The sequence below is a fragment of the Octopus bimaculoides genome, chromosome 9 (genome assembly GCF_046866305.1).
Source record: "Octopus bimaculoides isolate indiv1 chromosome 9, ASM4686630v1, whole genome shotgun sequence".
NCBI classification, from domain to species: Eukaryota; Metazoa; Mollusca; class Cephalopoda; order Octopoda; family Octopodidae; genus Octopus; species Octopus bimaculoides.
The window spans coordinates 97,762,103-97,774,892 of NC_142936.1; the positions used below are offsets into that span (position 1 = coordinate 97,762,103).

At 37.2% G+C, this 12,790-nt stretch overlaps 1 protein-coding gene across 1 annotated transcript in view; it reads left to right on the plus strand.

The window, feature by feature from the left end:
• LOC106876489 (tRNA (guanine(6)-N(2))-methyltransferase THUMP3) overlaps positions 1-12,790 on the plus strand; it is a 1,026,994-nt gene that overhangs the window by 247,019 nt on the left and 767,185 nt on the right. The window contains exon 2 of the mRNA XM_052970899.2: positions 11,597-11,674. Coding sequence (XP_052826859.1) covers positions 11,597-11,674 — 78 coding nt within the window. The remainder of the gene's footprint in view (positions 1-11,596; positions 11,675-12,790) is intronic.

Consider the following 12,790-nt stretch of genomic DNA (forward strand, 5'->3'; position numbering starts at 1 on the left):
ACATTGCACTCAAATTGTAAACAGAATTCACCCCAATACAAGAGGTGTTGTTCTCTTCCAGTCCTTCATAAAAACATGTCTACCAATTGTGCTGTTTGTGTATTAAAGAATTTGGTGAAATATTACTTTGCTTGGAAACATGTAAGGGTTGGTGATGAAATATTCAGCCATAAAAAATCTACCTCAGCGAATTTCATTCTTGGCAATTTCCCCATCACCAGACATATTGCAACACCTGTCCTCTCCGTTAGATTGCTTACATGTTACAACTCTGTCTCTTTATACTTTGTCCTTCCATATCTTGAAATTGTCTGTCAAGCTTCCTCTTTTCCTGTTTCTTCTTCTTTACCCACCACAATTTCTTAAAGAATGATCTTCACAAATCATTGAAGCTTGTCATGTGGCCATCCCCTCTCAGCATCCTATTCTTCATCATTGGTCCAGTGTTACATGCTTTAACAAAGCTGCTTGTCTGCAATGTGCAGATTTCTATGTAAGTGTGCATGCATGCATGCATGTGCTTTTAATGGAAACCTTCAAAGTCAACCTTTGTGGATTGCAACTATATTATCCAGTAGGGTGTGATTTGAGGGAGATTTTGTTGTTATTTCTTGCTTGTCAAACAACAGTGCAGAAGCACCCCCATTGGCTCAGCCTATGTTGCTAGTTTACTCTCATTAGTGATAAAAGTATTTGGAATATTATTCTTATTACTTGTTCAGTTAATTAAGATGAATATGGAGCTCGTTACATTCTGAACATAATTAAAAAACTAAAATCTAGAAATAACTATATTTACATATATGTATGAGTGAGTAATTAAGTAAATTTATAGGAACATTGTGTCTGAGTATCATCACCACCATCATCATTATCATTGTCATCATCATCGTTAACCATTTTATGCATCTCTTTTCTTGCTGGTTGTGTGATTAATGTTGGTGTTTAGTTTTTTTACAAATATATTCATATGAAAACATTTGTGTATGTATAAATGATATATGTGTGTGTATATAATTGTACATTTCCATTTGTATGTGTCATCTTCATCATCTTTGTTATTTTACATCCATTTTCCTTCCTGGCATGGTCTATGCCTATATACATGCATGTTTATGTGTTTGAATATGTCTTGCTCTGAGCGTGTAGCTTTATTCAAAAGTTACAATGATTCAAAAGTGCATTGTGACCAGCGATGTATAACAATATCCGATAGTCTGCTCAATCATGTGATGTGTGTATATATATATATATATATATATAGTGAATTTGTGTGTGTGCCTCACCAAGGCAATGACTAGTGGCTGAGACCTTTGGAAATGTGCTGTGCTTGAGAAGACCCAGCAAGCCAAGTGAGACCCTAACCCGTGGCCTATGCCAGTGGTGTAACCAGCTCACTTAGGCGTACCTTTCCTTCATTGGACACTAAACTCTGCTTTGTGAAAACCTGTTGAGGCAAATAAAATCGAAATCAAATTCGATGACAGCACTGCATGACTGGCGTCCATGCTAGTGGAGCGCTAAGAGCACCATCCAAGCGTGATTGTTGCCAGGGCTGCTGACTGGCCCCCGTGCACCATCCAAGCATGATAGTTACCAGTGTCACCTCACTGGCACTTGTGCTGGTGGTACGTGAGAAACACCATTTGAGTGTGGCCGTTGCCAGTACCGCCTGACTGGCCCTCATGGACACCAGTAGCATGACCAAGTAACTTGTGACACAAAGACTCCTCTGCTTTTCAAAAGGAGCAGAATTGAAGGACGTGCACCAGGGGTGAGTTTAGAGTATAACTGAGGGATAGAGAGACAGGGTGAGCGAGAGAGAGAGAGAGAGAGAGAGAGAGAGAGAGAAATAAATAGTGTTGGAAATGCATTGGGAGACACCTACAAGATATATACATACATATACATATACATATATATATATATATACATATATATATATATATATATATACATATATATACATATATATATATATGTATATATATATATATATGTATATATATATATATATGTATATATATATATATATATATATATATATATGTATATATATATATATATATATATATATATATATATATATATGTATCCTTTTATGTATGTGGACCTGTGTATGTATGTGTGACACATAGAAAAGTGGATACATCAAAATGATGATTATACATACACACACACACATACATGCACACACACACACACACACACATACATATCTTTGTATCTTTTTTTAGAAACCAGCTCCTTCTCTGGAGGAAGAATTTAAACGATTAGAAACAGAAGAGAAACATGCGCACACACACACACACACACACACACACACACACACACACGTCTGCATGTGTGAGTTGGCATGTAGGTATATAAATTCAAATATTTGTTTATTTACATAAGTATACACCTGTGTGTGATTGTATGTGAGTGTACATGAAAGTATGTATGCATGTGTGTGTGTGTAGATATGTGTGTGTGTGTGTGTTCAGAGGTGTACTTGATAGACAAGTGATTTGATCTGAAACCATGTATATATATGGATATGTAGAGATGTGGATGTAAAAATATACATTTGTCAGTATATAATTTTCAAACGTGCATTCATGATTTCTCACACACACACATATATAAACGTGTGTGTGGAGTTATGCAGGAAAATGAACCTGCTCCTCTTTATGGTCATTTAAATATCAAACTAATTGCCTGTGTAATGTCCCAGTATCAATGACTAAATTGAATATGAATTATAGATGTTATGGGAATGCTCAAGGAAATATTCTAAGCTTGCATTCTCACATCTGACTGTATAGAATAGCGACTGAATACCATGGATGCATGTAGGTACCCTCACACATGCACATACACACACAAGCTCGTGTTTAGAATTTGCTGCTCTGTAACTGTGCAGAGACCCATTACATACACACACACACACACACACACACATATATATAAGTAATAATTTTATACTCAGGTATGCACCTTGTAGTAACTTTGATAGGTTTCGGCCAGTATAGGGGGATAACACAGGGGCCAAGTCTTGGATGGATTTTAAAATTGATGCCAACATCATTCGTGCAGTATTGATGGAATATTTTACACATCACACAAATAATGTAGCACTCCTGGTGGCGTTGGAGAGAGCAGAGGTTGATTTTTTTTTAGTTGACCCCAATAGTCAATGCCTCTCATGCCGTCTGTTTTTCTTGTTATGGACTTCTGGAGTGCTTCTGCTTTCATAATGAGTTGCTTTGTATCCGGGGACCATGGTGGGCAAGAGTATTTGAGGTGGGGGGTCGGACAAAAGCAGAGTAGAGAAGGATGGATGATGATGTATGCTGTTTCTGTCTATTATATTCTGATATATATATGTGTGTGTGTATATATATATGTATGTAGATATATATATATATAGATATATATATATATACATATGTGTGTGTGTGTGTGTGTGTGTATATATATATATGTAAGTCTATATTTGTATGTATATATTATGCATGCATGTATATATATATACTACGATAGATTGCTTAATAAAGAGAATGAATGGGAGAAAGAGAGCCTGCCGTATGTCGACCCAACAGAGGGACCAGCTATCCGAGTTGACAGTACCAGGGTAGATAAAGCAATTAAGAGTATGAAGACAGGGAAAGCCCCCGACCCATCAGGAATCACTGCAGAGATGCTCAAAATATCTGGCAGTGTTGGTTACAGCCTAGTCACCCGTATTACAAACCAGGTGTTACACGAAGGAGTCATACCCAATGACTGGTGTAGCAGCACCATAGTAAACTGCTACAAAGGTAAAGGTGACGCTTTAGACACTAATAATTACAGAGGCATCAAGCTGTTAGATCAGGTTATGAAAGTTATGGAGAGGGTCATAGCCCAACTAATTAGGGAGCGAATCAATTTAGATGAGATGCAGTTTGGGTTCGTGCCAGGTAAAAGCACTACTGATGCCTTATTTCTAGTGAGACAGTTGCAGGAGAAATACCTAGCTAAGGATAAACCTCTGTACCTGGCTTTCGTTGACATGGAGAAAGCCTTTGACAGTGTCCCCCGATCCCTTATCTGGTAGTCAATGAGGAAACTTGGGATAGAAGAATGGTTAGTGAGAGCTGTGCGAGCCATGTACAGAGATGCTGCCAGTAAGGTGAGGGTTGGAAATGAGTACAGCACTCAGAGTAAAAGGCAGACTGTATGACGCATGTGTACGAACAGCCATGCTACATGGCAGTGAAACATGGGCTGTAACTGCTGAGGACATGCGTAAGCTTGCAAGGAATGAAGCCAGTATGCTCCGTTGGATGTGTAATGTCAGTGTGCATACCCGTCAGAGTGTAAGTATCTTGAGAGAAAAGCTGAACATTAGAAGCATCAGTTGTGGTGTGCAAGAGAGACGATTGCGCTGATATGGACATGTGGTGAGAATGGATGAGGATAGCTGCGTGAAAAAGTGCCACACCCTAACAGTTGAGGGAACCCGTGGAAGAGGTAGGCCCAAGAAGACCTGGGCTGAGGTGGTGAGGCAAGACCTTCGAACATTGGGCCTCACTGAGGCGATGACTACTGACCGAGACCTTTGGAAATGTGCTGTGCGTGAGAAGACCCGGCAAGCCAAGTGAGATCATTGCTAGTGCACCGGGACTGGCTCTTGTTCGGGTGGCACATAAGATGCACCATTTTGAGCGTGGCCGTTGCCAGTACCGCCTGACTGGCCTTTGTGCAGGTGACACGTAAAAGCACCCACTACACTCTCTGAGTGGTTGGCGTTAGGAAGGGCATCCAACTGTAGAAACTCTGCCAAATTAGATTGGAGCCTGGTGTTGTCATCCGGTTTCACCAGTCCTCAGTCAAATCGTCCAACCCATGCTAGCATGGAAAGCGGACGTTAAACGATGATGATGATGATATATATATGTGTGTGTGTGTGTGTGTGTGTGTGTGTGTGTGTGTGTGTGTATGCATAAAAATCTATGCATGTGCATGCGTATATGTTTGTGAAGTTGCTATTTGTGAATCCAGGTGTCCAGTCAGCTTAATGAGCAATTCATTGATTTAGCGTACAAAGTGGTTGAATATTCCATAGACCTATGTACTCCTAATGTAATTTGTAATGAGAATCACTATAACAGAGTGTCATGGATGCTAGGCATATCTCTTACTGGTGCTGTTCATCTGATAGACTTGAACAGTTTCTCTCTCCTCCTTGTCTTTCTTAAGGCTGAAGTTTACCTAAAGCTATGATGCCAATCAGTGGGACTGAACCGAGGAATTTATTCTGGGTTGTAAAGCAAGTGTCCTAACCATTTGACCATGTAAATATGTATGTGTGTAAGTACCTGTGTAGGCACAGGTGTGGCTGTGTGGTAAGAAACTTGCTTCCCAATCACATGGCTCTGGGTTTACTGTGTGACACCTTGGGCAGGTATCCTTTGCTACATCCTCAGGCTGACCAAAGATTTGGTAGTTGGAAACTGAATGAAGCCTGTCATATGTACGTATGTGTGTGTGTTTTTGTGTCTGTGTTTGTCCCCCACCTCTGTTTGACAACTGGTCTTGGTGTGTTTACATCTCTGTAACTTAGCAGTTTGGCAAAATAGACCAATAGAATAAGTACTAGGCTTTAAAAAAATAAGTCCTGGGGTCAATACATATGACCAAAATTCGTCGAGGCAGTGCTCCAGCTTGGCCGCAGTCTAATGACTGGAACAAGCAAAAGCTAAAAAATGTAGGCATGTGTATCTCGGTGTGGCTGAATGGTAAGAAGTTTGCTTCCCAATCATGTGGCTTTAGGTTCAATCCCACTTTGTGGCACATGTCTTCTATTCAAGCCCTTGGCTGGCCAAAGCCTTTTGAGTGGATTTGGCTGGAGGAAACTGCAGGAAGCTTGTTATATATGCATAGGTGTGTGTGCTCTGACATTGCCTTGTCATTGGAAGCCAGTGTCATCATTTGCAGTCTTTCGAAACATGTCATGGGGGAAGAAACACACACATAGATATACATGTATGTATGTGTGTATATATATGTATGTGCATGTATGTATGTATGTATGTTTGTTGGGCTTCTTTCATCTGCCAAATTCACTCACAAGGTATTGGTTGGCCTGAGGGTATAGTAGAAAACACTTGCCTAAGGTGCCATGTGGTTGGGAAGTAAGCTTCTTACCACACGGTCATGCCTGTGCCTATTATATCTGTCTATCTGTCTATCTATCTATCTATCTATCTATCTATATATATATATATATATATATATATATATATATATATATAAGTATATTTGTAACTAGTGGACAGATTTATTGTTATGAGCAAGCTCACAGGAATGTGTGTGTGTGTGTGTGATGTGCTGTTTCGCATCACAAACATGTGGCCATTGACATGCACAGACATAGATATGGCTATGTTAAACTGGCAGCTGAAGTAGTGACCTCTCAAATTATAGTGATTAATACTTTGATATATTCATTTAAAAACAATGAAGGTTATTCATTTACTGTTGGACCTCAATTCAGTGGGTTTCAGTTTCAATTCTAGCACCAGGCTTATTCGTTTTCATTTATTTTAATTTTATTGCCATTTCTTAATAATGCCATTATTGATCATCAAAGGTTCCAAACTGACCAATCACTGGTGCAGCTCTTTTTATGATGCCAAGATCTATAATGAATGTCTGGAAGTTTTGGTGCAGAACAGCTATTTTCAGTTGCTTTGTTTGAAAAACACCAGTTTTTCTGTCCTCTTGTTGATGAATACATCTGATACTAACACACACACACACACACACACACACACACACACACACACACACACACACACACATACCTTGGAGATGGACGGGCTCCCTTAGGTTTAAGTACTCCATACTCCCTATATGCTATCAGGACACTTCTACCCCTTCATCAAGTGTTGAGGACCCAAGGCAAAGATAATGGGTAGCTTCTTCTATTTTCCCTGGACATAACTCTATCAAAGTACATGGCTTAGTGGTAAAGATGTTTAAATTATAATCATAAGGGTGTGGTTTCAACTCCTGCACTGGTAGAGTGCCCCTGAGCTATGTTCTTCATTTCAAGATGCTCTGTTGTACTCAGCTTTAAATTACAATAAACCAGGTGTTTTTGTAGTTTTCTCTCCCCCTCCCTCTCTCTGTCTTCCTCCCTCTCTCCCCTCCCCCGTCCTCCCCCTTCCCCCTCTCCTCCTTCTCTCTTTCCAGCTGTTGCATCTTAGATATGTTCCTGGGTCAAGGCTAAGGGAGTTGAGAGATAGTCAATGTCTGTTTATGACTACATAGGAACCATAGACAATTAGCCAGAACATTGTACATGTTGCCAAGCCATACAATACTCGCAAGTGATGGCTGGCTCTGTTTTTCAATTACACAACACTCTTAGCATGCTTTTAGATTAGTTTTCAAATAAACACAATATTTGTGTTTGTAATAAACTGCTAATTTGTTATAAATAAAGACAGACTGAATAAGTTTTTCAGGATTAGTGTACGATCGTAAATAAAATGTTTACAAAAAGCTTATACAACATTCATTTGTGTTTGTGTGAAAAATAATTATGCCTTTAAGCCCTGGTGACTGATATTCTACTAAATAATATTGTCTGTCATCTCTTAAATATTTTGTAGGTGGACAGCTTGAACAGTTCCGTTAATGTTTTGCTGTCATAGTTTTAACCAAGAGAGTAAAAGCTAAACTTGTTTTTGAAATATCGTGTTGCAGACCACCAATCATTAATCTCGTAAAACACATCTTGTAATATATCTTTTTGATTTCTCTTCTGCAACACATGAGAGGATTTATTTGAATCATATTGAAGGAGCAGGGGGACTAAAATATCTATTGAATTGTTATTTAAAGGATACAAAGAAGTCTTATATTTTAAAAATTAATTGCACATGAAAACAACTTCATTACTGTGTTTTTAATAAACGAACGCAAACAGACACACACACACACACACACACACACTCTTTCTATCTCTCTCTCTCTCTCTCTCTCTCTCTCTAGCATGACTATTTAATTAAGAAGTGTCCTTCCTAACCATATGGTTTTGGGTTCAGTCCCACTGCGTGGTACCGTGGGCAAGTGTTACCCTAGGCCGGACAAAGCCTTCTCAGTGGATTCGGTTGAGAGACACTGAAAGCAGTCGGTCATATGTTTGCGTTTGTTTTCATTTCCTTTTCCTAACATCACGTGGTAATTTTAAACAAACCCCTTCATTCTGTCCCCCTGCACAGCACCTTCAGCTTATGTCTTCTACTTATAGCTCCAGACCAACAAAGGACTCGTTACAGGACCCCTAATACTGAAGCGCCTGGTGGTTGGGCTTAAACTGATGAGTTATTTCTATCAGCCAAGTAGGGCATGGCTGGATTTGAACTTGGAATGCAAAAGACCAGAGCAAATACTGCAAGGTTCTTGCAAGTCTGCCAATCTACCATCTCGGATTGGTACTTTTTGTATAAGCATGGTCAGTTTGGAACTCCGCTTCAGTGATGGCATTTGTTAACAAATTGCAATAAATAAAATAATTCTGAAAAAAATAAGCCTTTTGCTGGAATTGAAACTAAAACCCAGTGAATTGAGGCCCAACAGTAATGAATAACCTTTATAAGCTTTAAAAGCTAAGATGGTCTAGGCTGGATTTGAAACCAGAGTCCAGAAATTCAGAACAAGTATTCTGAAGCATTCTGACACTTTAACAACTCTGCTGGTTCACCATTATTTGCATGCAAGAATTTTTCGAAAATTTGGGAGTCTTTGTCTCTTATCTTTCAAATTTGTTAGTTTCTTTCCAATAAGAATGATGTTCTATGCAATATGTATTATAGAGTTTCTCCTCTTTTCTTTCTCTTTTTTTTGTGCTTATTTCCTTTGTTTGCTTCCAGTCTGTTTCTAAAAGTTCACATACAATGGCCCACCACTTTATCAAAAGTCTTCTGTCTATATTGCCTATCCCCCACTTTTGGTATGTACTTCACAGATTTGCTTGTCTGAATACATCTATCTTCTGTTGTTAATGCCTATTGTAAATAATAATAATAATGATAATAATAATAATGATAATAATAATAACTGTACTTGTTGTGATCAACGTCACCCCCGTCTCTATGTTGTTTAAGGCATCATTACTATGATTATGTTAATACATACGAACACATGTCGGTGCTGTTAACCACAACCGTGTTTAGTTCAACCCTATTAACGCCAATACAGATGTCCATTACATAATGTTGGTTCTGAACTGTGAACAGATTTAACGACGGTTTATGTAGGTGAGCATTAGAAATAATTGAAACAGTGATTTTATGGCTGCATGCCAACTACTTCATCAAGAAAATGCTAACAATATTGAAATAAAAGCATGGAATTGTGATAACAGAAATGTTTTCAAATACTTACTTGAACTACAAAGAGCATGTTTTAAATGAAACCTGAATTTGTCCAACTGGGCAGTTAAGCTGGTTCTTTAATGTCATTATGATGTCCCATTCTGTTTTAATGCTTGTAATATGAAAGATGGAATGGGACAAGTCCATTTTGTGGAACCAATTAACATCACTTTTAACAATAAAGAAAGAAATCTATTTATTTATGAAGATTGTAGAATAAACTTTTTTGAAACATTAGAATCCCAGAGAAGCCAAATAGAGTGCCATGAATCATCAGAAAGTTCACAAGAAGTCACTGGCTTTGAAACTGGAGAGTAAGGTGTATGATGTGGATCGGAAGCTTGCCTCTCAACAATGTGCTTTCAGGTTCAGTTCCACTGCACATTACCTGTGCTAAATGCTTCTTCTATTTCCCAGATCTGACCAAAGCCTTGTGAGTAGATTTGATAGACAGAAACTGGAGAAGATTTGTGTGTGTGTGTGTGTCTATGTATGCATATATTTATGTGTGTTCTTTTTGTTAACATTGTATGATGATTGTAAACAAGCATCACCGTCATGCAAGCAGTGTTGTTAATTTCTAGTCAGCAGTGAAAAAGATGTCTGACCATGGGGACATATTACTTGGCTTGGAAACAAGTGAGGGTTGTTGACTGGAAGAGCATCTGGCTGTAGAAAACCAACCACACCAAATTCCTTCTGTTTCTCCCCCATCAGTGATGGAATCTGTTTTCTGTACATCTTCAGTGTTTATTGCCCCAGTGCAACTGCCAAACACAAAAACTATTTTCCCGGTTAGCTTTCCTTTGATATTATTGCACCTTTTATGTGTCCATAGCTTACACTGGGTACATCGTATGGAATTTCTACCCACACCTTTTCTACAGATCAAGCAGGGCCATCTACCTGAAGGGGCTGTGATTTGACAGCCTTCCTACTTACTAAGACTTTGGTTTTTGCCGGATTAATCCTAAAGCCCTTCGATTCTAGACCTTGCTTCCACACCCTAAACTTTGTCTCCAGTTCTGGCAATGAGTCAGCTATTAGAGCAAGGTCATCAGCATAGAGGAGCTCCCAGGGGCAGCCCGTCTTGAATTGCTGTTATTGCTTGGGGGACTATAATCAATAAGAGGGGGCTGAGGACCATTCCTTGGTGAATGCCTACTTCTACTCAGAATTCTTCACTGTACTCATTGCCGTAAAGTACCGGCCAAGTACTGGGGTCAGTGGAATCGATTCTCTAAATTTTTCATCTTCAGCCATCATTAGAAAGAATTATTATTATTATTATTATTATTATTGCCTTTGCACAGCAAAGTGTTCTACTGGGAACACTATTCCAATCTCCTCTATATTCTTATTAAATGGCACAGTCTTTGATTATATATCTAGAACCTGGTCACTGATATTCCATTAACTCATTGCAGTGGTTCTATCCCCACTCCCCAATTCCAAACTGTAGGACTTGTCAAATAAACAGACGTCTAGAATAACTAATTAATTACTTTGTGTTTGTGTATACCTGTGTAAAATGGTGTATCTAATTGCATTCATTTTGGTCACAAAAAGATAACTTTGTCATCAATAAATAGCAATCAATAACATAAGTACCAGATTCTGTTCAATATGACAGAAGTAAGTACATTAAAGGCAGTGCTCCAGTGTGGCCACAGTATTGTGACAAAAATAAATTAAAGAGTTTAAAATTTTGTAGATTTTGCTGGCTGGTTGTTAAAACACAGTCTCAAGTTCCATTTCCATTTTGATGCCTGTAACAGAACCAAATTGGAATTTTTCTTTTTTGTTTTGTTTTGTTTGTTTTTGTTTCTAGTGGTTTTCAGCTTGATTTCTTCTCATGATTGGAATTTTGTGAAGCAAGCAAAAGCATCACTTTTAACAATAACTATTTATTTACCAAAGTTGTTGTCTTCATCACATTAAAAACATTCTCTCATGTAGTTTTATGATATTCTTCCATTCTTTGATTCCAATAGACTCTTTTCAACAAATCTCTGAAGACAAACAGAAAATACATTTGGACATGTTCAGTATTTCTTTTTAATTCTATTTACATTCATCCAAACAGATTTCTTTTTTTTTTTGTCTTATTTCGAATGTACCTTCTAATGTCGTGACGTAATTATTGATGTTTATTTTTCATATTTGATTATTTTTATTTTTAGGTTCTCACTTTAAATGGTGTTGACAATTGTGCTGTCTTGATTCATGAAAATCTTCATTTTGGATTTGGAAGTAACGAGGTAAATTTACATTTTCACATTTATTTACGATTTTCTTTTTCATTTTTTCTATTTTTTATTGATTTATTTGTTTTAAATTCTAAGCAGGAATTTGTGTTTCAGTTTATATGTATTCCTAACACAGCTGAGATTTGTATTTCAATCGTTATCAGCTTTCTGTGGAAATTGCCCAATTAATAACACACACATACATATATATTTAACATATATATTTATAAAGATAGATAGATACACACATGCATATATATATACACATATATGCATGCAAACATACACTCACACACAAACACACACACACACACACACAACACATGTATAAATGTCCATGCCAACTCACACATGTGTGTAATTGGGAAACAAGCATTAAACAGCAACAACACCAATGTTACAATACTTTTGCTGAAGCCAACAAAACCAACATTAAAAATAACAAACTGTTTAGATTCCTATGGAGAAATTTCCTGTTTAGCTTCCACTGAAAAGCTGCCATTACACAGCATAGAAACAATTTTGACACTGATGTAAGTTGCTAATTGGGAAAAACTATTTTATATTTCTTTCATTTGAGAAATAAATGACTCAATAAAGAAAAAAAATATACAAAAGATAAATATAATTAAATTAAAAGAGGAAAAATTGAAGTGTTAAGGTTAGGTGGAATATGTACAGAAATGGCATGTTTCTATGAGTTTTGATTAAAATCTTGTTTAAATTACTTAATTTACTTAAGTACAGTTTAGTTTCATGTCTAGTAGTCTTTCTATCATATATTTCAGCTGTGATATGAAAATAAGTGATGAGGAAAAGACTAAAACCTATTAGAAACTAATTCTATATTAATCTATTTTATAAGTTGTTTGTCTCATAAGGAATTGCTGACAGTCAGAGTTGCATTGGAGTGGATTGGTCTTGATTAGTTCCTTGAAATGACACAAGTTTTGTCAACTTTCAGAATTTTAAAATCCATTTAGTACAAATGACATGTGGTGGCATCCACTTTTGTTGTGGCTTTCAAATTTCTTGGAAGATGTGGAGTGACTTTAATAATTTATATATATATATATATATATATATATATATATATATATATATATATATATATATATATATATATAT